The 27,869-nt window shown below is 37.2% G+C and overlaps 1 protein-coding gene across 1 annotated transcript in view; it reads left to right on the top strand.

The window, feature by feature from the left end:
• The window catches only part of CMC1 (C-X9-C motif containing 1), an 87,468-nt gene that overhangs the window by 18,372 nt on the left and 41,227 nt on the right, over nt 1-27,869 (top strand). The window contains exon 2 of the mRNA XM_015083773.3: nt 8,127-8,216. Within this exon, the coding sequence (XP_014939259.1) occupies nt 8,127-8,216 (90 nt within the window). The remainder of the gene's footprint in view (nt 1-8,126; nt 8,217-27,869) is intronic.

Genomic DNA, 27,869 nt, shown 5'->3' on the forward strand with positions numbered 1-27,869 from the left:
AATACATGTTTAACTTTATAAGAAACTACCTGATTACTTTCAGAATGGCTGTGCAATTTAATGTTCCCACAGCAATGTATGAGAGATCTGGTTACTCTGCATCCTTGTTAGCACTTGGTGGTATTATTATTATTATTATTATTATTATTATTTTAGCCATCTTAATAGGTCTTTAATGATAACTTTTGTAACCTTAATTTGGATTTCCATAATGACTAATGATGTTGAGCATCTCTTCATATGCTTATTTGCCATACTTATATCTCCTATCCAGTGGTGGTTCAAGTCTTTTGCCCATTTCTAAATGGATTGTTTTCTTACTGTTGGAGTTTACAGAAATCTTTATATATTTTGAATACAGGTCCTTTTTTAGATATGAGATTTGCAAATAATTTTTCCCTTATGTGGCTTGTTTTTATCTTTCTAAAAGCAGTGTTTGTGGAGTGAAAGTTTTTAATTTGGATGAAGTAGAATTTATTCTTTTTCTCTTTTCTGAATCATGAGTTTGTGTCATATATAACTCTTTGATTAACTCTGGGTCATGAAGATTTTCTTCTGTAGTTTCTTATAGAAGTTTTTTCCTTTAACTTTTTATTTTGAAACAATTACAGACTCACAGGAAGTTACAAAAAAAATACTATATAGAGTCCTACATGCCCTTCATGCTACTTCCCACAATGCCTCTTGTATAATGGTAGTATAATATAAAAAGCAGGAAATTGAAGCCGGTACAATACTATTAACTGGACTATATACCTTTTCAATTTTCACCAGTTTTTATCTATATATGCAATGTGTGTATATAGTTCTATGCACTTTTGTTCTGTATTCCTGTTCCTATAAGGAAAGCATTCAGTGTTTTACCATTAAGTGTGATGTTAGTTATAGGGTTTTTGTAGGCACTCTATTAGGTTCCTTTCTGTTCCTAGTTTATTGAAAGTTTTGTTTGTTTTTAATGAATGGTATTGAATTTATTAAATGTTTTTTTCTGCTTCAATTGACGTGATTCATACGTTTTTCTTCTTTTCGACTATTAATCATATTGATTGATTTTCGGATAGTGAACCAGCTTCATATCTTTGGAATAAACCCAACTTGATATGATGTATTTTTATTTTTCTGTATTCCTGGATTTGATTTACTAATATTTTGTTGAGAATTTTGAGTCTATATTCATGAGGACTATTGGTCTGTGTTTTATGTTTTTAATATTGCCTTTGCTTTTGATATCAGAGCAGTGCTGGTCTCATAAAATGTGCTAGGAAGAGACTAGAAATGGTGTATTCTTTAAATATTTCATAGACTTTGTCAACGAGGACATTTGGGCCAGTTTTTTTTTACCCCCCTAAAAAACCCAAAAACCTGAAACTCTTCAGTAATGATTATATCATTTGTTTCCCTGTTGTCAATTTTACTGATTTCTGCTCCTATTTTTATTTATTTGCTTGTTTTAGGTTCTTTTTGATCTTTCTCTAGTTTTGTCAGATAGAAATGTAGAGTGTTGGTTTGAGACTTTTTTTCTTAAGTTTATTTATTTATTTTGAGAATGAGAACATGAGGTGGGGAGGAGCAGAGAGAGAGAGATTGGGAGAGAGAGAATTCAAAGCAGGCTCCTTGCTGTCAGAGCAGAGCCCAAGACAGGGCTCCATTTCACAAACCGAACTGTGAGATCATGACCTGAGCTGAAATCAAGGGTCCGATGCTCAACTGACTGAGCCAGTGACTGAGCCACCCAGGTGCCCCAAGAGACTTTCTTTTTTAATATGAGCATTTATTGCTATAGATTGCCTACAAGCACTGCTTTAGCTTTTAGTAAGTTTTGTTTTTATTTTCATTCAGGTCATTGTATTATTCTACTCTCGTTGATACTTCTTTAATCTAGGAATTCTTTAGAAGAGTGGTGTTTAATTTCCAACTGTTAGGAAATTTTTCCTGCTAGTTTCTCTTCTTGGTATCTAGTTGATTCCATTATGGTCAGAGAAAATACTTTCAATTTGTTGATATTCCACTTGATTTATCTATAATGGTTTTTAATTTTTTTTTTTTTAGTGGTTGTAAAGATTATAGTGTATGTGTATAGTTTATCACAGTCCGTTAGCATGAACATTTTATCATGTAAGTGGAATATAGGTAATCTTGCTACCCCCAAAGTTTACTTTACCCTCTCCCCTTTATGGTATAGTCATTTTTTAAATTTTTTTTTTTTTTTTTATTTTATATTTGAGAGAGAGAGAGAGAGAGAGAGGGAGAGAGACAGAGAGTGAGCAGGGGAGGGGCATAAAGATGGAAACGGAATCTGAAGTAGGCTCCAGGCCCCACGCTGTCAGCACAGGGCCTGATGCAGGGCTTGAACCCATGAACTGCGAGATCATGAGCATCCTAGTCTTGATTTTGGCTCAGGTCATGATCTCATGGTTCCTGATATCAAGCCCCTGTGTTGGGCTCCCCACTGACAGTAGGAAGCCTGCCTGGGATTCTGTCTTCCTCTCTGTCTCTGCCCCTCCCCCACTAGCACTCTCTCCTTCTCTCTCTCAAAATAAATAAACATTAAAAAAGAATATTTAAAACTCAAGGAAAGAATAGTTTCTGTTGCCTTTTCTTTGTTCCTGTTGTTCTGAGTTTCCTTTTGTTACCATATCCTTCCTGTCTGAATAACTTCCTTTAGCCATCGTTTGAGTATAGGTCTGCTGGCAAGAAATTACCTTAGCTTCTCTTCATCTCAGTTGTCTTTATTTCATCTTCAATCCTAAAAAAAAAAATCCTTTGTCCTTTGAATCTTTGTTCTACTATATGTCTCTCCGATGCTTTGAAGATTTTTCTTTGCCTTTCATTTTCAGAAGTTTTATTATGATGTGTTTCTTTAGGTTTTTAACTGTTTTTCTTGAATTAATAGGTTTATGTCTTTTGCCTCATTTAAAAAAATTTTTTTTAATATTTATTTTTAAGAGAGAGAGAGAGACAGAGAGATGGAGCACGAGCAAGGGAGGGGCAGAGAGAGAGGGAGGCAGAGAATCTGAACCAGGCTGCATGCTGTCAGCACAGGGCCCTATGTGGGGCGGAACTCACAAACCTTGAGATCATGACTTAAGCCAAGGACAGATGCTTAATCTGCCATCAGGCACCCCTCTTTTGCCTCATTTGGAAAGGTTTCAGCCATTATTTTTTCAAGTATTTTTTTTAGCTCTGCATTCTTTTTTGTTTTTTTCTCAGACTCTGGTAAAATAAGTGATAGACTTTTTTTTTTTTTTAATTTCTTTTATTCTTTGTCCTGCAGGTCCCTGAGCCTTATTTAGCTCATTTTTTAAAAAGCTTTATTTTATTTTGTCATCTCCATTGGAATTTTGTATGTTAATCTTATATCTGGAAACCTTATTAGTTCTATAGCTTTTTTGTAGACTCTATTGGATTTTCTAGATAGATCTTTTATTTTTCTTACTCTATTAGACTGTCTAGAATGTCAAGTATAATGCTGAGTAGAAGTGGCAAGAGCAGACTTCTTTATCATTGTTCCATATCTTAGGGGGAAAACATCTGCAAGTGGGTTTTTTTCTGTAGATGTTATTTATCATGTTCAGGAAGTTTCCTTCTGTTGCTACTTTACTGAGAGATTTTATTAGGAATGGATGTTAGATTTTTGTCAGATGTATGTTATGTGTCTGTTGTGATAACCGTATGTTTTTCCTTTTTTAGCTTTTTAATCTGATGAATTACATTTATCAATTTTTGAATGTTAAGTCAGTCTTGCAGTCCTGGAATAGACTTCATTTAGTCATGAAGTATTATCCTTTTATATACTATTGGATTTTAAATTGCCACTCTTTTTTTTTTTTTTTTTTTTTTTAAGATTTTTACATCTATGCTTATGATGGGATAGTATAGATTTCTTTAATGTCTTTGCCTGGTTTTGGTATCCGGATAATGCTGGCCTCAGCAATTTTTTTAAGAGTGTATGGAATTGGTATTATTTCTTTTTTAAATGTTTGGTCAAATTAATGTGCAGCTATCTATGTCTGGAATTATTTTTTGGGAGAAGGCTTTTAACTACAGATTCAATTTCCCTTTTTTTTTTTTTAATGTTTATTTGTTTATTTATTGAAAGAGAGAGGGAGAAAGAGCAAGCCAGGGAGGGGCAGAGAGAGAGAGAGTGGGAGAGAAAAATCCAAGTAGGCTCTGCACTGTCAGCATAGTGAAAATGAAAGAAGGTTTTCCTTGCCTAAAAATTTGTAGCATCTTCCCATTTTCCTCAGGATAAAATTCAAACGCAGGGCTTGAACCCATGAACCGTGAGATCATGACCTGAGCTAAAACCAAGAATCCGATGCTTAAGGAGCTGAGCCACCCAGACGGCCTGATTCATTTTTTTTTAATAGATACAGGGCTGGAGTGGTTCTCTATCTATGTCTTATTGAGTTAGCTTTGGTTGTTTGTGCTGTTAATTTTATTGGCTTATATTTAAAGATTATTTGAGTACATTATCATTTAAAAATCATTGTTTTAGAGTTTATTTCAAGAGAGAGAGCCTGCTCCTGTGCACATGCAAGTGGGGGAGGGGCCGAGAGACGGGGGAGAGAGAGAATCCCAAGCGGGCTCCACAGTGTCAATGCAGAGCCTGACATGGGGCTCGATCCCACGGACCATGAGATCATGACCTGAGCCAAAACCGAGAGTCAGATGCTCAACTGACTGAGCCACCCAAGCGCCCCCAAAATGTGTGTCATTTTTAATGTTTGTGATAGCTGTCTTTTCTTGGCTAGTGGTTTATCAATTTTAATAATCTTCTCAAAGCACCAGCTTTGGTTTCATTGCTCTTCTGTATCATTTTGTTTATTTTCTATTTTATTTGTTTTGGCTTTGATCTTTATTATTTTTTTTCTTTTGTTTGCTTTGTGTTTAGTTTGTTCTTTTTCTAGTTTCTCAAGGTGGAAGCTTAAGTCGTTGATTTAAGACCATTCTTCTTTTCCAGTGTAGACTTGTAGTGCTACAGATTTTCCTCTCAGTACTGTTTTAACTGTCTCACACAAATTATGATATATTTTCACTTTCATTTATTTCAAAATAGTTTATTTCCCTTTTGATTGCTTCTTAGCTGCATGGGTTATTTAAAAGTGTGTTATTTGGAGGTGGAGGGAGCGCCTGGGTGGCTCACTCAGCTGACCGTCTGACTTTGGCTCAGGTTGTGACCTTGCAATTAGTGAGTGTGAGTGCTGTGTAGGGCTCTGTGCTGACAGCTCAGAGCCTGGAGCCTGCTTTGGATTCTGTGTCTCCCTCTCTCTCTCTCTCTCCGTCCCCCACTCATGCTCTGTCTCTCTCTCTCTCTCTGTCAAAAATAAATAAACATTAAAAAATTTTTTTAAAGTGTGTTACTTGGTTTCCAAATATTTGGAGATTATTAAGACATCCTTCTGTTACTGATTTCTAACTTAATTACGTTGGTGTCGGGGAACATACTTTGTAGGACTTGAATTCTTTTAATTTATTGAGATATTTTTCATGGTCTAGACTATGGTTTATCTTGGTTAATATTCAGCTCTTATTAAGTGGAATATTCTATAAATGGGTCAAATTAATTGATGATATGGTTCAGATACTTTGTAGTTTTAACATATAAATTTAAATTCATGTTTTATATTACATTTGTGCATCATGAGTTCATTTTTATTTTACCTGAGGATATTCTCTCTTACTTCTTGTGGCAGATTTTGTTTTACCAAGGTCACAACATTGGGCGCTTGGGTGGCTCAGTTGGTTAAGTGTCCAACTTCAGGTCATAATCTCTAATCTCGTGGTTTGTGGGTTTGTGCCCTGCATCAGGCTCTGCACGGACAATGCAGAGCCTGCTTGGAATTCTCTCTCTCTGCCCCCGTCCTGTGCTCGCTTGCGCTCCTTCTCCTCTCTCTCCCTCTTTCTCTCTCTCTCTCAAAATATAGAAACTTAAAAAAAAACACAATTAAAAAAAAAAAGGTCACAGCATTATCTTGCATTCCTCATGCTCTTCTGTAATGTGGCCTTGCAAGAAAGAATGGCGACCTAATTTCCCTGTATAGCCTTGGGTATAGCCTGTCCTTGGCGACCCGATCAGTGTAGTACCTACCGTAGAAATGATAATGATGCTTCATGGCTTCTGTGACAGGGTCAGAAAGGTTAAACCTACAGCTTTCACTTGGTTTTCCTGAAACACTTACTCTCTAGACAATTCCTTTTCACATTCCTACCTGTCCTGACCTACCTGTTACTGTGCCAAGCCAAACCGAATGGAGAGGCCTTGTGTAGGTGCTGTAGTTTACAGTCCTCACTGGGCCTGTTCGTCAGCCAGTTCAGCCCAGATGTCAAATACACAAGTGAAGAAAGAGGTCCTCTTCGAAGTAGGTCTTCCAGACTCAGCTTTTGCAGCTGTTGAAGTCAATACCAGTCATTTGACTCTTCTAGATGAGGTCCCAGATACTGTGAGGCAGAGTGAGTCAGTTCTGCTTTTCCTTTCCAAATTACTAACCTGTAGGATCTCTCTCTATAACAAAATGTTTGTTTTATACCACCATGTTTGATTAGTGGCTTATCAGACAACAATACCCTTCTTTTTAGTAGGGTATGCGAGAGGTAAATGTTTCAGTCCCTTCATACCTGAACTTCATTCTTAATTGGTTTGGGGATTCTTGGTTATAAAATAATGCACTCTCAGAACTTTGAGGTTACTTCTCCGTTGTCTTCATGCATCCATGGCTTGCCAGTGAAACATGATGTAAATCTGATGCTCATTCCACGGTGAGGGTAGTGTTTTCTCCCTTTTGAAGCTTTTCGGATTTTTGAGCTTCAGACATTTCAAAGTGCACGTAGGTAATCTCTGATCCATTTCTGTCTGAGGACTCACATCTGTTTATTTACCTCAGTATATTTACTTACTCTAAAATCTTTTTTTTTTCTTTTTTTACTCTCTTCTCAAGATTTGGATTCTTATTGATTCATTACAGTTGGTTTCTCCCTTTCACTGTGTTGTCCATCAAATTTAGGTGATCCTTGGCTGTTTTATTGTTGATTTTGTTTGCTTTTTGACATGCCCTTTTACACTGTCTGCAGATTCTCTATCAGTTCGTAGCTGCCTGCATCCAGAGATTGTTAGGAGTCGCATAGTACCAGGGAAAGTGGAGGGGTTCCTGGTCTTCCTAGGTGTCGCTAGATACTGGGAAATTTTCTGACCCTTTGGGGATAGATACATGTATTTACTTCTTTTACCCATGGGTCTGGAGGCAGCAGAAGAGGTGATCCATTTGCTCCTACTGAGGTATTTCAACCGATTATGCTTTGGTTTTCTTCAGGGAAGTCTCTTGCTGCCCATGTTTGCTGCTTCGGTGCATGGAGCAGTACCTACTTTTGGCATCAGTTTTTTTCCCTCGGAAAAACCTGTGGGTATATGATTACCTCCTTTAATCTGATCTCATCTGCCTTTTGTCTTTCAAAGAGATTCCTGATCATTTTGATTTTTCTGACGACACCGGCCCAAGCTACATCGGAGTAGCTTTTATTTTTCAGGACTCTCTATGAATTTAAGACACTGGTAGGACCCTGAAGCAGGTGTTCTGTCTACCATTTTAGTCTAATTGTGGTGGTTTTGTTTAAAATGCACAGAAATCTCACATGCTGTTTTTATGTGCACATGTAGTTCTACTTTTTCTTCTTCTGACGGTTCTTTGTTTCTTAGGCTACTCTGATTACCAGGTTGAGAATCTCTTAATCTTGGATCTCTTCATGTATCCTTGGATCTCACTATTGATAAAAATTCTCTTTTTGTGGATTGTATTAAAAAGCAAAATTATACTGTTTTAGTTTATGACTTTAATTTTGACAAGATTGCGTGGAATATGTTATCAAATAAAGTGTTACAATATAGCTTGCAGAAATTTTTAGAAAGACACTGTCTATGTCCCACATTTTTTTCTGTTGTGTATAAGAAATATTTAGAATGATTTTTAGTGACGAAAATAGCCACAATTTTATGAGGTTTTAAGAGTCAGTTTTTAGTATGTTTGTATAGGCTTTCATTTTGAATAAACCAGAGTGCTTATTTCTTCCCTAAACTGGTGATTTAATTGAAACTTCACTATATTAAAGAAAGATCTTTTTTTTTTTTCCAGAGCAACATCTCAGACATGTTGAAAAGGATGTTTTGATCCCTAAAATAATGAGAGAGAAAGCCCGAGAGAGATGTTCTGAACAAGTTCAAGGTAAGATTCAAATATTCATATAAAGATCAAATACATTTTTTATAATATGATCTGAATTTAATCCTTAGCCTTAGAGTCAAGTAGTCAATGAATTAATATGTATGAATTGTTTCTCACCCTTTCACTGAGATACCAATATTTCAGCTTTCAGAACTTCCAGACGGTGTTCAATTCATTTACAATTTAAAAATATTCTCCCAAATTACTAAGAAAAAATATTTTTTCCCAGAAGTACAGTTGTACGTAGAGAAAAACTTGGTATGAGTATTTTAGAGAAACAAGTTATTCTGGCGATTTTTGATAGGGAAAGAAGAAACATCAAATGTAACTTGTACCTGTTTTTTCTTCATCAACATATTCACACAGACATATATATTCTAAGATGATTTTCTTTGAGGTCATTGTCTATTATTGAATTGTTAATGGAATCCCAGTAGTACTTACAATGAGGCTGGGTTTTTTTTGTTTTTGGTTTTATTTTTACTTCTCTGTATTTTACATCTCTGAGTGAAAGATATTTCTGTAAATGCATGCACTAGGCACCCACACGCACATAGTTTCTTTGGAAAATGTTTCTTAACGTGAATTCTTCCTGTATTCTATAAATCTAGAGCTAATTGTTGATTAATATATAACATTTAGTGAAAAAATGTAAACGGAGCAGCAGAAGGTGAAAAATGAGACCACAAAGGGTGGGTAATTAGAAAAGCAGATGCAGTATTGCTGCAGAAAGGCCCTTTTAAGACATTCTACCTCATGGAATGGCCATCTAAAAGAAGTAGCAAAGTTCTGCTGATGTAGACTGTTTTTCTAGCTGCGGAGCCACTTTTCCCTGTAGTCTCTTCCTCCTTGAGGGACCTCAGTGATTCTTTGTGAGGACGATGGGCTGCAGTTCCATAGCAAGTTTCTCGACAGGAGAGCCAGGCTCTGTCAACTGTGTTTCGGGACTGTGTCAACAACGTGTGGATGCTGGGAACATTTCTGTCCCTTTGATGCTCTTCTTCTTTGAGAATGACCTTTGGAATCGATGGGAGCAGTGAAAGAGTAATTTCTCAGAGCGGACCTTGTGTGATGATCATTTCTGTTTCTTAAATGACTTCCTATGACCTATTCCAGTTTGAGAGCCATTCATAAATTAGATTTAAATTAAATCCATCCATAAATAAGTATATTATCAATAAGTTGATAGTATCATTCTGCGATACTAGCTTTGCTTTCACCGTGAATTAGTTGTTTAATCAGAGCACCTCCCTTCCACCCACACCCCCAGGTGTCAGGAGAAATTAACCCATTGCCACCTGCAGACAGGGTTTGGTGCCACGCTGGCATTGGCAGGTGTCATGCTGATCATCTCAAGAGGTAATCCTCCACTTGCCTCAGAACTTAAAAAATAACTAACTAAATATCCTGACTCAGGTGAGGGAGGAAAAAAATTTACAACGTGTAATGAAGTTACAGGGTTAACTTGTCACTACTAGGAAAATTTACTCATTACTGATAATTGGTCCAAAGTGATGAATATGAGCTATATTTATGGTGTTTTTAACACATTTCTCTGATATCTAGAATGAAATAAACCTAGCTAATTCAATTATAGATTGAGGTTTTACTCACATGGTTCAGATGAAAATGTAGAATAATTAGAGTTTGGGTTTCAGAACTGCCTTTGCTTACTCTTAGTCAATGTAACTGTGTGTTTGGTTTTTGAAATGAAGGAAAGAGAGTATAACTTTAAAATATTTATTAGTTTGTGTTGCACAACTACTATCATAATGCTACAGAAAAATTTTACTCTTCACTTTTTAAATATTTAGATTCTAGTTTACAGATGTGGTAAAATTGGTTTCAGGTGTAGAATTTAGCGATTCATCACTTCTTTATCAAAAGTTAAGTTTTTCAGGCATTGCCTTGGTTAAGCTTTTGTTTTTTTTAAATATGCTTAAAATCTTCAGAAGACTGAAAGCATCTTAAAATTTGAGGTCTGCTTGGGTTACTTCAATGCATTTGTCTCTAGGAGAACATGTTTTAACTATTGGTTTTTGAATATTTGAATATTTTATAGATAATCGTATATTGATATATTTTTTTTTTAGGCCATGTGGTCCAAAACAGAGTTAGAGAATCTAAAACTGATTATTTTATAAACAATAATCTTTAGTATTCTTCCTGCCTAACCATGTGATTTAGTAAAGAACATACACTGGTATCATATGCTTATGTAGTAGCAGAACAGCTGCATTTGAACTGAACAATAAGATGTAATTTAGAGTCAGGACACTTCCCTTGTAGTTTATTTACTGTTTACGGCCTTTGCTTTATTAAATACTTATAGGATTTTATATAAAAGCATTATGTGTGCTAATTGTATAGTTCTTGGATAAAGATATAGGAATTTTAATAAGTGATCTGACTTTCTGCTAAGTGCCTGAAACCTGATTATGTAGGAAAGCTTTTCTGTTTGATTTTTTTTGCATGTCATTTCAACCCAGCTGATCATAAGAATTGGGTCAGACTGCCAGCAACTTAGGTTTGTGAAGGGAATGGAACAGCTTTTCCAGGGACAAAGAGAAATGAAATCACTTTCAATGAAAGAAAGATGCCTCATTATAGTCACCAACAGCAGTTATTGACAGCTACACTTCCTATTAACAAGGAGCATTTAACTAAGAGTTTGGCTGTTGGATCTTTGGACTTGATCTAATTTGCTAGCATTAATTAGTTTCTTTTGAGCACAGACACTTGGTGCTCACAGCTATAGATTTGGAGGGCTAATTAGGATAGAAAATTGAACAGAATGGGGTAAGGCATTAACCTTCAACCATTACCAGCTGGGACACTGATAAAGACCACAGAGTCCAAATGCTCCCTATTGATGTGACGAGTACCCTAATGAATATCAATTTCAGCCAGGTTGCTATATTCTTACTAGTTCTCTCTTCATTATAATTTTTAACCAGTTTCCATGATACCTTCATTATCTATATATACACTATTGGTTTTTACTATACACTGATTTAGTCTGAGTTGCACATTTCATCTTATGTTTAAACAGAATTAAAGTTTGTCTTAAGTAGCAGATCGCATTTCGAATGTTTCATTGTTACATACCTTAATACTTCTGAAATTTAACTTTTATTTACAATTACATAATCCTTATTCTACAGTGGATTTCTATAAAGTCGCAGTAACTTTACGATTTCAAAATAGTGAAAACTATAACCTGAAACAAGAAAAATCTCAGCTTTTGGGTGACAGTTAAGCAGTGTTTGTGTTAAACTGGTGTCAACATGACAATCTTTGTCTTTATAAAATAGGCTTTTTTGTGTTCTTTCTGAAAAGAAAAGTAGTACTCCTCACGTTTTCTTTTGGAATTTCACTTTGATTTGATGAGTAAAGGTAGCTTGACCTAGAGATTAGATGTAGAATTGAAAATCCTGATCTTGTTATTACATAAACTTTGACAAGATCATAAACTGTTGGTAGGACATGTATCAACAGAAAAGCAAGTGATCAACTGATTTGGATAGAAAATGAAACTTCGTAATATTCTTCTTTTGCCAGTGATATTGACGGTGAATAGAGCTGCTGACGTAAATTACCAAAGTGCATTTGTAGACGTTAGCACAATGATCACTGACTATGTTGGGAATGGAACTTAAGGAAAATTCTAGAATGTCCTGTCTCCCAGTATCCCCACTTCCCAAAAGCCAAAACAGAAATTCTCTTCCATCAAGTGTGATGGCAGAATCATTGCTTTTCTTGGATCTGGGAGTTACCAACGTGTGGTGTTTTAAAAGGAAGATGCTTTGATGACCTCTGGAGGCTACTTCCACCCCGTGACTTTTTCCATGTGTTTGACTCTTTGCTAATTTAATGACTTATATTTTCTATGTTAGTAATTTAATGATTTCTATTTTCTATGTTAGTAATATCACTTGTCATATATGTTGTATGTAATATATAGTTTGTCATATATATACTATAGATCATATGTATATATTAGTCAAGTATGCATTCTAATGTTACAGTTTCTCTTCTGGAAATAGTCCATGAGAGGTAGAGTCCCTGAATTGCTGTTTTGTAAAAATTCATTGTTTTGTTGCTTTTTTTGAATTGTATAGTTGGCATTTGATATAAAGTTTCCATGTTTGATAATGAATTTTGCTTTAAAACGCTTTTTTTGTTGTTATTGCTACGACACTTCAAGACCAAGAAAGTACTCTTGGGATGTACTGGGGTGGCCTGTACAGGGATGTACAGGGGTGGCCTGGATCGGTCTTTAACCTAGGTGTATCCTCCTGCCCACTAACTCCTTTCAGCCTTTGGGTCTTCTTTTACCTTATTTTAATGTTTCTTCTGTATCAGTGTCTTCTGCTGCAGTCTTTTTGATCTTCTGGCCAAGAGGTTGGGTTAGTTTTTGTTGGTTTTTTTTTTTTTTTTTTTTACTGTTCATTCATTCATCCATCCATTCATTCTTGAGAGAGGGAGGGAGAAGGAATCCCAAGCAGGCTCCTCACTGTCAGTGCAGAGCCCTGAGTGGGGCTCAAAGTCACAAACGGAGAGATTCTGACCTGAGCCAGAATCAAGAGGTGGACACTTAATCTTCTGAGCCACCCAGGTGCCCCAGGTGGGGTTACTTCTAAAGAAATTATATAAAGCATAAGGAAGCATGGATTGTTCACTTCTTTGAAACATTCCAGAGCAGTAGTGAACACAGAAGCTTGAAAAACTGCCTGACTTCTGTCAGTCACATGCAATTAAATATGTCACATTTTGCTGAATCCCAAAGAATGTGAGCTGACGATAAAATCAAATTAAGAATACTTTGGATATTCTTTAGGATGTCTACAGGCAGAAAACTACCAAAACATTCGTAAAACAAATTGGAGGGCTGTAGACTGCAGATGGTCAAAGTAATCAATCTATCCAACTGTGTTACTCGAACCTGCCAAAAACTTTTCCTTTGTTTGAATGGTGCTATTATTGCCACATATATTTTTGCCATTTAGTAGTTCACCGATGTTGACGAACGCTGAAGTGGAAATGCAGCTATTTTGGATAGACTAGGAGGGTAGTATATAAAATCTCCAAACATGATTCATATCTGTTATGTATAAGGTTATGCTATGTACTCTAAGAAATATAGAGCAGTAAGGTACAGCTCTACGGAGAATATATAGAAAAATATATAGAAATACAGAGCATTAAGGTACAGCTCTACGGAGAAGAACTCTGCACCTGCAACTGTGGCAGGGATCTCCACAACCCCTGCTGGGTTTGGTGATTTGCTAAGAGGACTCACAGGACTCATCACATACTCCTACTCATGGCTAAGATTTATTACAGGCAAAGGACACAAGCAAAACCAGCAAAGGAAAAAGGCACATGAGATGAGGTTCGGAAGAAACCAGGCTCAAGCTTCCAAGAGTCCTCTCCCCAATAGAGTCGCTCAGGATGTGCTTAATTCCTCCAGTGTTGAACTATGACAGCATGGGTGAAATGTCGTCCAGCAGGGAAACCCATTAGAAACAGAGTTTTTATGAGGAGTTTGTCACATGGGCATCCTTTGGTTAGCATTACCAAAATTTCAGACTCCCAGAAGGAAAGCAGGTGTTCAGCATAAACCATATGGTTTGCACAAACAGTTTAGACACGGTGAGCCACTCTTAGCAATTAGGGAATGGTGGGAACACTCCCCAAATCCAAGTTGTCAGGCACCGGCTAAAGGCCAACCGCACAAACCGGCTTTTCTGAGGATGGCAGTGTCAGTCCCACCATGTTTCCCCGCTGTCTGCCATGGACGTAATACAAATTAATTGCCAGTAAGTTTCTGTGTATGCCTATCAGGCCTGCTGTCATGACATTCGCTGCATGTAAGAGACCTATATCTGACAAACACAGCTGAATTGTTTTTAAAACAACTGAGCAAAGTATGTAGTGGTCGTTACTCATTGATTTAGTGGTTCTCAGTTACATTTGTTAATTCATGCCTGTATTGTAGGACTTAATGGCTTATTATGACTGTCTTGTTTCTGAATAACAAGGCAATTGTGTAATAAAATTATAATTGTACATAAATAGTCTTGAATAAATTGGCTAGTTTTCTTCTCACAGAGAAAAGAGCAATCTGTTTTAGAAGTAAGTGAAATCTTTTTTAAAAATGTTCATTTTGAGAGAGAGTGAGAGCAGGCGAGGGACAGAGAGAGAGGGAGAGGGAGAATCCCAAGAAGGTTCTGCACTGTCAGCACAGAGCCCATCTCGGGGCTTGATCCCACAAACCGTGAGGTCATTACCTGAGCCGAGAAACCAAGAGTAGGACACTTAACCAACTGAGCCACCCAGGAGCCTTGAAGTCAGTTAAACCTTTAAATGCTAAATCTTTAAATGACTGAATTAGCTGGGAATTTTGTCGGGGCAGATGAATTTAATATTTTAAACAACTAATTTATGCAACTTATTTTTGAAGGTTTAAGTGTGAAAAGTGTACATTTGAACACAAAAGCAAAGAATTACATAACTTGAAACTTAGAAATATCGTTACAGTGAATAAATATTAACACAAAATATAAGCTAACTATTCTGCCGTTACTTCATTAGCAAGTTTTTATTATATTCCTGGTTTCCTATACCTTGCCTTTCAGTGGTTTTGCTATAAGAATTTTAAATATTTCACTTTAAGAGAAATTATACTCAGATTTTTGGAGTACCATTCAATTAAACAGATACAGAAATTTTAATCTGAGGTCCATAAACAAGTTTATCTGAGATCACATTTTAATATATTGGTTTCTCCAATGTGTTTATATTTGATGATACTGTTTGCAAATATTTTAGTGTCAGTCAATGATTGTATCACTAAAATATGTTTTTATAAGCAAAAGCAGACTTTTCACGTTCCTTTAAACAGTTGAATGGAACCTGAGGGTTATATGGAACATAAGTCATTCAAAAATGTTTAGTGAGTATTTCCTAGCCACCATTATGCGAACAGTGAATAAAGCAGACAAAAATTTTTACCCTTATGGACCTTACATGTCAACGGAGGGAGATAAATATTGTAGGTTATTATAAGTAAATACAAGTGATGTGGAGAAAACTAAAGTTGAGTGAGGGCCGTGGGGAGCACTGGTGCTAGAATGGGGCAGCAGTTTTTAGTAGGTGGGCCACGTAGGTCTCACCGAGGGACGTTTGCACAAAATTTGTGACAGGTGACGGAGTGAGATGTGCAGGCGTCTCTGGGAAGAGTGATGTGAACAGTACTTGCAGACATTGAAGCACTAGACAGAGCTGGCATGTTTGAGGACCACCTGAAAGATCACTGTGGTGAGGTGGAATGAGTGAGGAGGAGAGGGAAAAGTGAGGGGTTCAGCAGGGTGATTGGGGGCAGAATAAAGTACCGAGGACTTACAGGTACTAGGGAGAGAAATGGAAAACTCGGATGGCTTAGAGCAGTGGAGAGAGACAGGGTCTGATTTACTGTTTAATAGCAACTGCTCTGTTAAGTATAAATGCAGTAGGGACAAGGGCAGAATCAGGGACACCGGTTTAAGAATGTGATTGTGATAATCCAAGAGGCAAGTGATGGTGGATTAAAAGGGTGGCAAGCAGTGGAGATGATGAGATTGCACATCCCAGGCACCTGGGTGGCTCAGTCAGTTGAGTGTCCAACTGTTGATTTCAGCTCAGGTCATGATCTCACGGTTCATGAGATCAAGCCCTGCTTTGGGATCTGTGCTGACAGCACAGACCCTGTTAGGGATTCTCTTTCTCTCTCCCTCCCTCTCTCTGCCCCTCCCCCACTTGTGTGCACTTTCTCTCTTTCTCTCTCCAAATAAACCTTAAAAAATAGAATGAGCACATCCAAGATATAATTTGAAGATAAGAGGCCACAAGGAAAGACATAACTACTCCCTATTATTGTCCTGAACAAGTAAAAGGATGAAATTGTAGTTAGCACAGATGAGGAAGAATGTGTGTGGAGAAATTATTTTATTTTAGTTCAGTTTTTAGTGATTGATATATTAAGAGTTTAGTTTTGGACAGGTTAACTCTTGAGATGTCTATTAGGCATGTAAGTTTGAAACCATTGTATTAAACAGTAGTAAAAATTAATCATTGTTTTAAAGGGAAACAGGAGTAGAATGTTTATCCAACTGCGGTGGTTCTGGTGTTTTTCCAATATTTTTATGTAAATAGTGCAAGTTCTCCTAGTGTACATTTGGCACACAATTTTAACTTGAACGATGCTAGATTAAAAGCTAACATTTTTATTTCTTGGTTTTCCTTTAAGATTCCACATAGACCACTTCCCTTCTAGAGCAAATCATAATTGCGCTGATTTGTTAATTTAACAAACTATGCTTCAGTACTAGTGGGGAAAATAATGGTGCTAAGTACTGAGGGGAATATGAGGTTATGGTCTCCTACCACAATGAAGAGATTAAGTTACCTATTCAGTATCGTAGGATTTGTTAATATGTCCTAGTTGATATTAGAATCCAGGTATCTTAATTCCCAGCTGAGTGCTGGAATTAACATCCCATTTAATTGTCAGACATTGCAAATATAGTTTATCTATGCTGACTTTAATCAGTTGGAAGTGGCTGCCTCGCATACTATGAAGGGGATCAATCAAAAACAGCGTCAGGTGCCTGGGTGGCACAGTCATTTAAACATCCAACTCTTGATTTCGGATCAGGTCATGACTTCATGGTTGTGGTATTGAGCCCTGCATCAAGGCTCCACGCTGAACTTGAAGCCTGCCTGACATTCTCCCCCTCTCCCCCCCCCTTCTTCCCCCCCCCCCTCCTCCCCTTCTTCCCCTTCCTCTGCTGGCCCCCCCCCCCCACTCACTCTCCATCTCTCTCTCTCTCTGTGTCTCTAAAGTTTTTAAAAATATCATGTACCTGGTATAATTCGAATACCATTATAAATATATGTTAAAAAAAAATACATCCAAAATGTAGTAAGTATCTGGAAACATGGGATAAAGAAGGTGGATAATAGGTTTCTTTTCCTCTGCATAGCTTTTTTATATTCTTCAAAATGAAAACATAAGCTTTTTTGTATCTTGCATGCACAAATAACAAGTTTGTAGCTTGATGAATTATTGTGACAGTAAACATATATGTGTAGCCAGAATTAAAGTCAGGAAATAGAAATTACCAGAAGCCAGCTTTCTGTGGGCCCTCTTTTAATCGCTCTCCCTTTTCTCCTTTGCTAAAATCAACCACATTTTGCCTGAGAACTACATAGATTAATTTGCCTTTGTTTTGATTTAGATGGAACCATACAGTGTGTGATCTTTGGTGTCTAGCTTTGTTTACTCAACATTGTATTGTTAGATTCATCCATGTTTTTGTCAGTAGTAATGGTTCCTTCATTTTCATTGCTATATAGTACCATTATATGGATGTGCTATGATTTGTAGCATAGAAATGGGATTTCTGGGTCGTACAATGTATATAATGTCAATTTCAGCAGAAAATGTTAAACAGACTTCCAGATGACTGGAAGTATACCTGATGTTTAAAAAAAACAGCCATAAAAGGGTATGAGAGTAAAAAGAAGGAATGCTGGGTAATTTTCATTTTTATAGAATGGATTTTTAAAAAATTCTCCGTAATGAACATGTAGTTTTTTAAAAAAAACTTTAAAGAATCAGATGTTATATTTAATAATACAAAACTTTAAATATAAAAAATAAAACCTTTTTATGTTCATACACTACAAACATAATAGAAAGTTCACAGATTAGGAAAATATATTTGTAATATGTGTAACAAAGGTTTGCTATCCTTAATTTATAGACTTCTTACCTGTAAGGAATTGGTGAACATCCAATTTAAAAAATAAGCAGAGCACAAAAAGGTGTTTTTGGACAAATTAAATTTTATTATTATTTTTTAAGTTTATTCTGAGAGAGAAAACATGAGTCAGGGAGGGGCAGAGAGAGAGAGAGAGAGAGAGAGGGAGAGAGAGAGAGAATCCCAAGCAGGCTCCACACTGTCAGCACGGTGCCTGACACGGGGCTCAAACCCACAAACCACGAGATCATGACCTAAGCCGAACTTGGACACTTCACTGACTGAGCCACTGAGGTGCCCTGACAAATTACATATTATTAAACAAGAAAAATAGTTGCTTTTACTTTCAGTGAGTGCATTGCAAAACACACCCTACAGTACTATATGTAACCTATAAACTTGATATGATTTAAAAGTCTGTTACAGAAGTTTAGTTTCTGGCATGGCCTAGTAGCTGTTATTGCACATGTGTTTCTGCAGAAAACAACTATAAACTATGAACAAAATATAAAAACAACTATATGAAGACATTGGAGAGTAGACAAGAAAGCAAGTGGAAATCGGAGACGAATCACAGTGAAGGAAGGGAATAGTACCGGGTGGGTCTCCACCCTGTAGGGTGGTTACAACTCTGACCAAATAAGCAAACAAACTAAAACCCTCTAGTCTTACTGGTCTGAAGGACCAAAAACAGGGTTTGGTGTAACTACTTAGAAAACTTGGTATTTGTGCATGATGGTGTAAGAGGAGGGGAAGGGATAAATCCCAGCAAGTTGAGAGCTAGAGAAGGTGAGCCTCATGGTGTATAAACTCTGTGTATGTCTCTGGCTCAATCTTAAACTACATGTGGAGCAAATTCCAAGCCACTCGGTTAAGGGTAAAGAACCACTATACCTTGGAGGGGACTTGAGGTTCCACAGTTTGAGATCAGCAAATAAAATTGACTGTTTAAATGAAAAAGGAAAAAAAAAAAGTTTTTTTTTCCCCCAAAAAGGAACAGAATCTAGGACACTTGGGTGGCTCAGTCAATTGAGTGTCTGATTTTCCACTCAGGTCATGATCTCACAGTTCGTGGGTTTGAGCCCTCCTCGGGCTCTGTGCTGACAGTTTGCTCAGAGCCTGGAGCCTGCTTTGGATTCTGTGTCTCCTTCTCTCTCAACCCCTCCCCCACTTGTGCTCTGTCTCTCAAAAAGAAATAAGTGTAAATAAAAAATTAAAAAGAAAACAGAATCCAAACATTTTACATACATGATAGAATGCCAAATTACTCCATGTGTACAGAAACAAGATATATTCTCAAAAGCAATCAACAGAGGCTAACTTGAAGATAACTAAGAAGTTGGAATCAGAGAAGAATGTTAAATCAGTTATTGGAATTGCTTAAGAATGTAAAGGAAAGTATACTTGCAATGAATAAAAAGAGTAAATCTTAACAGAGAATTCAAAATAATAATAATAAAAAAAGGCCCAAATCAAAATTTTACAACTGAAAAATACAGTGTCTGATGTAAGAACTTCAGAATGGAAATGGCAGGAATCATGACTCTAAAGATAGATCAGCTGAAATACAAAAGGCAAGGAAAAGAGGAGAGATGCCTGGGTGGCTCAGTTGGTTAAGCATCTGACTCCTGATTTCGGCTCAGGTCATTGATCTCCCAGTGAGTTTGAGCCCTGCATCAGGCTCTGCACTGACAGTGTGGAGCCTGCTCAGAACTTTCGTTCTCCCTCTCTCTCTGTCCATACCACACACACACACTCCCTCCCTCCCTCTCTCTCTCTCTCTCAAGTTAAGTAAATGTTAAAAAAAAAAAAAAAAATAGGGACGCCTGGGTAGCTCAATCGGTTAAGCATCTGACTTCGGCTCGGGTTATGATCTCACAGTTTGTGGGTTTGAGCTCCGTGTTGGGCTCTGTGCTAACAGCTCAGAGCCTGGAGCCTGCTTCGGATTCTGTGTCTCCCTCTCTCTCCCTCTGCCCCTACCTCACTTGCACTCTTTTGTTTCTCTCTCAAAAATATAAATAAGCATTAAAAAAATTTTTTTAAATAATAAACAAAAAATGATTTAAAAAGATGAATGGAATCTCAGTGATCTGCAGAATGGTATACTAAGGACCTTTATATAATTGGAATTGCATACTCAGCATAATAGCTACAGTTAAAACACTGAAAATACTAACCACATACCTGCCCACAATGACCCAACAGCTTTACTCAGGAGAAACGAATCATTTCAACACAAGTTTTCATTTCTGTATAATAATACTTACGGTGGTTTATTTACAAGTGCCAAAAATGGAAAATAGCCAAGTATTTCTTAAAAGGAGAAAGGATAGTCCAGTTGTGGCATACATGATGGAATACTGTTCAGCAATACAGTTGAACAAACTATTGTTATATACTACACAGATGAATCTCAAAACTATTATTCTGAGTGAAATATAAAAAAAGTATAAAAGCAGATACTTTTAAAAATATGTTCTAGAATAGACACAGTTGATACTGTGTTCTAGGATAGGCTAAACTAATCCAAACTGCACCATTAGGGTAGGAGTGGGGCTGATTGGAAAGGAACTTTGAAGGAACTTACTGGAGTGATTTTTAATGTTCTATATTTTGTTGGTTTGTGATGCAAAGGTATATTCTTTGTTTCATTGAGTTCTATGCTTAAGATTTATTTCCTTGGGGCATCTGGGTGGCTCAGTCAGTGAGCGACTTCAGCCCAGGTCATGATCTCATGGTTCATGGGTTCAGGCCCCACGTCAGGCTCTGTGCTGCCAGCTCAGAGCCTGGAGCCTGCTTCAGATTCTGTCTCCTTCTCTCTCTGCCCCTCCCCTGCTTACTCTCTTTGTCTCTGTCTCTCAAAAATAAACATTAAAAACATTTTTAAAGAAAGATTTATTTCCTTGTTTATAAATGTTTTCTAATAAGAAAAAAGTAAACAAGTATAGAATTCTAATCCTGTCCATGATAAAAGTTATCTGTGGGTAAGAAAACACATGTAGTGTATAATGTTGAGGTTTTGGAGAAGCAGGTATTTATACTGCTGGCTAGGAATACAGATCAGAACAGTGTCATGAAAAGGGTTAATGGATTTTTTTCTTTCAAGTTTTTATTTTAATTCCAGTTAGTTAACATACAGTGTTATTTTCAGGTGTATGGTGGAGTTACTCACACTTCCATATACCAGCCAGTACATGACAAGTGAGCTCCTCAGTTCCCATCACCTATTGAACCTATCCCCACCAACCTCCCCTCTGGTAACAGTTTGTTCTCTTTAGTTGAGTCTTTTTCTTGGTTTGTCTCTCTCCCCACCCCCACCTTTGCTCATTGGTTTTGTTTTTTTTTAATTACACATATGTGTGAAACCATATGGTATTTGTCATTCTCTGGCTGACTTATTTCAGTTAGCATAATACTCTCTAACTCCTTCCATGTCATTGCAAATGGCAAGATTTCATTCTTTTTTATGACTGAATAATATTCCATTGTATATATCACATCTTTTTCAATTCATCAATCCACAGACACTTGGGCTGCTTCCGTAGTTCGCCTGTTGCAAACAATGCTGCAGTAAACAAAGGGGTGTTTGTATCCCTTTGAAATTTGTGTGTGTGTGTGTGTGTGTGTGTGTGTGTGTGTGTTCTTTGGGTAAATTCCCAGTAGTTCAATTGCTGGATCATAAGGTTGTTCTGTTTTTAAGTTTTTGAGGAATTTCATAGTGTTTTCCACAGTGGCTGCACCAGTTTGCATTCCCACCAACAGCGCATAAGTGTTTCTTTTTCTCCGGATCCTCACCAACACCTGTTGTTTCTTGTGTTTTTTTATTTTAGCTGTTCTGACAGATGTGAGATGATATCTCATTATAGTTTTGATTTGCATTTTCCAGATGGTAAGTGACGATGAACATCTTTTTATGTGTCTGTTGGCCATCTGCATGTCTTCTCTGGAGAGATGTTTTGTACATGTCTTTGGTCCATTTCTAAATTGGATTATTTGGTTTTTAGATGTTGAGTTTTATAAGTTCTTCGTATATTTTAGATACTAACCCTTAGCAGATATGTCTTTTGTGAGTATCGTTTCTGATTCAGTAGGTTGTCTTAGTTTTATTGATTGTTTCCTTCACTGTGCTGAAACTTTTTTTGATGTAGTCCCAATAGTTCATTTTTGCTTTTGTTTCCCTTGTCTCGGGAGACTTATCTAGAAGAAAATTGCTATGGCCAATGTCAAAGAGGTTACTACTGCCTGTGTTCTTTTCTAGGATTTTTATGATTTCAGGTTTCACATTTAGGTCTTTAATCCATTTTGAGTTTAATTAATGAATTAATTTATCTTTGAGAGAGAGAGAGAGTGGGGGGGGAAGTGCAGAGAATCCTAAGCAGGCTCCGTGCCCAGTGTGAAGCCTGACGCAGCGATTCATCCCATGACACTGAGATCATAACCTGAGCCAAAAGCAAGAGTTGGACAATTAACCCACTGGACCAGTGAGATCATAACCTGAGCCAAAAGCAAAGGTCAGGTGATTAACTGACTGGGCCAACCAGGCGCCCCCATTTTGAGTTTATTTTTGTGTATGGTGTAAGAAAATGGTCCACTTTTATTCTTTTGCATGTTGCTGTCCAGTTTTCCCAAACACCATTTGTTGAAGAGACTGTCCTTTTCCCAACGGATCCTGCTTTGTCGAAGATTAATTGATCATATAGTTGTGGGTTTATTTCTAGGTTTTCTGTTCCCTTGGTCTCTGTGTCTGTTCTTGTGCCAGTATCATTTTTGTGTCACTTTGTGATATAACTTGAAGTCTGTAATTGTGATGCCTCCAGCTTTTCTTTTCTTTCTCAAGATTGCTTTGACTATTTGGGGTCTTCTGTGGTACTCTACAAATTTTAGGATTCTTGGTTCCAGTTCTGTGAAAAATGCAATTGGTATTTTGATAGGCATTGCATTAAATACGTAGATTGTTTTGGGTAGTATAGACATTTTAACAATATTTGTTCTTCCAATCCATGAGCATGGAATATTTCTCCATTTCTTTGTGTTCTTTTCAGTTTCTTTCATCAGTGTTTTAGTTTTCAGAGTAAAGATCTTTCACCTCTTTGGTTAAGATTATTCCTAATTATTGGGTACAATAATAATTGTACCCTTTCTGCTGCTTTATTGATATATAGAAATGCTAGAGATTTCTGTACATTGATTTTGTGTCCTGTGATTTTACTGAATTTGTTTATCAGTTCTGGCAGTTTTTTGGTGGAGTCTGGTGGGTTTTCTCTATAAGGTACCATGTGATCTGCAAATAGTGGAAGTTTTACTTCTAACTGATTTGGATGCCTTTATTTTGTTGTCTGTTTGCTGTGGCTAGGACTTGGAGTACTATGTTAAGTAGAAGTGGTGACTTTGTTCTGCTCCTGATCTTAGGGGAGAAGCTCTCAGTTTTTTTTCCATTGAAGTTGTTAGCTGTGCGTTTTTCATAAATGACCTTTTATTATGGTGTAGTATGTTCAGTCTAAGCCTATTTTGTTGGGTGGTTTTTTTTTTTTTTTATCATGATTGGATATTGTCCTTTGTCAAATCTTTTTCTGCTCTATTGAAATGATCATATGGTTCTTATTCTTTCTTTCATTGATATGATGTACCCTGTTGATTGATTTGCAAATATAGAACCACCCTTGCAACGCAGGAATAAATTCCACTTCATCATGGTGGATATTTTTAATGTATTGTTGGATTCAGTTTGCTAGTATTTTATTGAGAATTTTTGCATCTATGTTCATCAGGGATATTGGCTTGTAGTTCTCTTTTTCAGTGGTGTCTTTGGTTTTGGTATCAGGATAATACTGGCCTTGTAGAATGAATTTTGAAGTTTTCCTTTCTTTTCTATATTTTGTAATACTTTGAGAAGAATGGGTTTTAACTCTTCTTTAAATGTTTGGTAGAATTTGCCTGTGAAGCCATCTGGCCCTGGGCTTTTGTGTGTTCGGAGTTTTTTGATTAGTGATTCCGTTTCTTTGCTGATTATTGGTCTGTTCAAATTTTCTACTTCTTTTGGTTTCATTTTTGGTAGTTTATATGTTTCCAGGAATTTATCCATTTCTTCTAAGTAGTCCAATTTGTTGGCATATGCTTTTTCACAATATTCTCTTACAATTGTTTGTATTTCTGTGTTTACAAATACAAAATCATTTATAATTTTATGTATTTGAGTCCTTTTCTCTGTTTTTCTTAATAAGTCTGGTTAGAGGTTTATCAGTTTTATTGATTGGGGTTTTTTTTTGAAGAAACAGCTCCTGGTTTCATTGATCTGTTCTATTTTTTTAAATTTGTTTATCATTTATTTCTGCTCTAATCTTTATTATTTCCTTTCTTCTTCTGGTTTTAGGTTTTGTTTATTTTCTAGCTCCTTGGGGTGTAAGGTTAGGTTGTTTATTTGAGATATTTCTTGCTTCTTGGTGTAGGCCTGTATTGCTATAAATTTCCCTCTTAGAGCTGCTTTTGCAGCATCCCAACAGTTTTGGACTGTTCTGTTTTCATTTGCTTACATGTACTTTCTTTATTTCCTGGTTGATACATTCATTGTTTAGTAGCATGTTATTTAACCTCTATGTATTTGTGGTCTTTCCAGACTTTTTCTTGTGGTTGACTTTTAGTTTCATAGCATTGTGCTCAAAAAAGATGCATGGTTTGATTTTGAGTTTCTTGAATTTGTTGAGAATGGTAACCACAGATCATTTGTTTGTTTTTGTTTTGTGGACTTGAATTTGTTGAGATTTGTTTTGTGGACTAATATGTGGTCTGTTTTGGAAGATGTCCAACGTGCACTTGGAAAGAATGTATATTACATTGTTTTAGGATGGAATGTTCTGAATATATCTGTTAAATCCATGTGTTCCATTGTGTCATTCACCTTATTGGTATTCCTGGTTGATACTATGTTTAGTTGATCTGTCCATTAATATAAGTGGGTGTTCAAGTCCCCTACTCTTACTATATTATTATCGATACTTTCTTTATGTTTATTAACTGTTTTATGTATTTGGGTGCTTCTGTGTTGGGCGCACACATATTTACAATTATATTTTCTTGTTGGATTGTCCTCTTTATTATTATAAAGTGTCCTTCTTTAGTCTCTTGTTACAGTCTTTGTTTTAAAGTCTATTTTGTCCAATATAAGTATTGCTACCCTGGCTTTCTTTTGACATCCATTTGCATGCTAGATGTTTATCTGTCCCTTCACTTTTAATCGGCAGGTGTCTTTAGGTCTGAAATGAGTCTCTTGTAGGCAGCATTCAGATGGGTCTTGTTTTTGTATCCAATCTGACACCCTATGCCTTTTGATTGGAACATTTATTTACATTCAAAGCAATTTTGGATAGATATGTGTTTATTGTCATTTTATTATCTAACTTGTGGTTGTTTCTGAAGATTTTCTCTGATCTTTTCTTGTCTTTCTCTCATGTTTTGCTGATTTGCTTTAGTGATATATTTGGATTTCTTTCTCTTTATTCTTTGCATATTTATTAGTGGTTTTTGATATGTGGTTACCATTAGGTTTGTATATAACCTCTTCTGTATCAAGTCTGTATCAAGTTGATGGTCATTTCACTTTGAGCCCATTCTTTTCTCTTTTCCCCACATTTTAGGCCTATGTTATTATATTTTATATTCTGTTTTTGTGAATGTTTGACTGATTTTTTACAGAAATACTCATTTTTACTGCTTTTGTGTTTCCTACCTTTATGTTCATTTTTGATCTCTCCTTTCCATTTACAGAGTCCCTTTCATATTTCTTGCAGGGCTGGCTTAGTGGTCATGAACTCCTTTAGTTTTTGTGTGTCTGGGAAACTTTTCCTCTCCTATTCTGAATGATAGCCTTGCGGCATAGTTACTTGGCTATAGATTTTTCTCATTCAGCACTTTGAATATATTATGCCACTCCCTCTAGCTTGCAAAGTTTCTGTCGAAAAATCTGCTAGCCTTATGGGTTTTCCCTTAAAAGTTAGTGTTTTTCTTTTGTCTTGATGCTCTAAAAATTTTTTCTTTATTACTGTATTTTGTCAATTTAATGATAATATGTCCTGATATAGATCTGCTTTTGTTGATTTTGATGGGCGTTCTCTGTGCTTCCTGGAACTGGATATCTGATTCTTTCCCCACATTAGGAAAGTTTCTACCTGTTATTTCTTCAAATAAATGTTCTGCCCTCTTTTCTCTCTTCTTCTCTGGCACTCCTATAATCTGAGTATTATTGTGTTCGATGGAATCCCTGAATTCCCCAAGTCTAGTCACATTTTGCATAATTCTTTTTCCTCTCTTTTGTTCAGTTTGGTTAATGTCCATTGCTCTGTCTTCTAGGTGACTAATTTGTTTCTCTGCTTTTTCCATCTTACTTTCCAGGCTAGCAAGCATCTTTCTCATTTCGTTTATTGAGCCCTTTATCTCTGCTGTGTTGTTCCTTATCACTGTGTTAAGGGTCTCACTCTTATCTTCCATTTTTTTCTCAAGTCCAGTGAGTATCCTTATGATCATTGCTTTAAATTCTCTGTTAGGCATGTTACTTGTATCTGTCTTGCTTAGGTCTCTGGTTGTGGCCTTGTCATGTTCTTTTATTTGGGATAAATTTCTGTCTCATTTTGCCTGCCGCTTTGTATTTGTTTCTCTGTTAAGAAAGTCAGCTGTGTCTTTCTATCTTGAATGTAGTGACTTTGTGTGGAAGAGATCCTTGGGTGCCTTGCAGCACAGTGTCCCCTGTTCTCCAGAACCTGGCACTTCAGGAAAATACCCTATGTGTATTGCTTATGCCCTGCTGTTGTAGTCACTTTTCCTTTCAGTGGAACGAATGGAGGCAGAAGGTCGTTGCCTGTGTGGGCTATGCTTGCTCTCAATGTTTTTAGTGGGACCCAGGCAGGCAAGCTCTTAGGGGGTGTGCCTGCTGGGGTATTTGACAACTGGATGGTGGTGTTAGTAAAATTTGCTCTGGACCACTAGTCCTGTGCCTGATCTACAAAAATGCTGCTGCCCTTGGTGTGAGGCTAGGTGGGGCATGAGATGATGGCTGGCTATGGCTGGGCCCAATGTGCTTTGGTAGCTGGGGGTGCGTGTTTGGGTGCTGTGGGCAGCAGTAGCTATGCATCTGGTGGTGGATGTGGTACACATATGCCAACAAAATTTGTCCTGAGCCCAGGACCAATGCTAGCGGGCTTTGAGTGGGCAAGTCCTCAAGAGAGCCTGGGGGGCGTGGCACACTGCTAGCGGTCTAGGTAGCAGGTGCCTGCAGCCCCGCCTCCCGTACATGCCCCTGTATTTATGCTGGCGAGTGGGGGGAGGAATGGTGCCTGCCAGCTCCCTCATTTTAGGAGGAGTCCCTGCCTGCCCCCACCCCCCTGAAGTCAGTATTAATAGATCTGTCTCCTGTTTGCCACCATTGTTTGTAAACTGAACTTTTTATGTTGCTTCTCTGCTCAGGCTGCTGTTTCTTTTCTTTTTCTTTTTTTTTTAAGTATTTTTTTTTTATCATGAATCACAATATCACAAGGATAAGCAGGTTTTTTAAACGTTCACTTATTTATTTTGAGAGAGAGAGAGAGGGTGTATGTGTGCCCACAGTGGGGATGGGGCAGAGAGAAGGGAGAAGAGAGAATCCCAAGCAGGCTCTGTGCTACAGTGCGGGGGCGGGGGGGGGGGGCTCAGTCTCATGAACTGTGAGATCATGACCTGATCGGAGTCAAAGAGTCAGATGCTTAGCCAGCTGAGCCACTCAGGTAGGTCCCCCTTGATTCCTGCCTTGAAGGGCAGTGACCCACCTATCACTCTCCCTCCAGGCTTGCCCCGTGCTGAGTCAGCTGATTTCTAAAGCTCC

Source organism: Acinonyx jubatus, chromosome C2 (assembly GCF_027475565.1).
Source record: "Acinonyx jubatus isolate Ajub_Pintada_27869175 chromosome C2, VMU_Ajub_asm_v1.0, whole genome shotgun sequence".
Lineage (NCBI taxonomy): Eukaryota > Metazoa > Chordata > Mammalia > Carnivora > Felidae > Acinonyx > Acinonyx jubatus.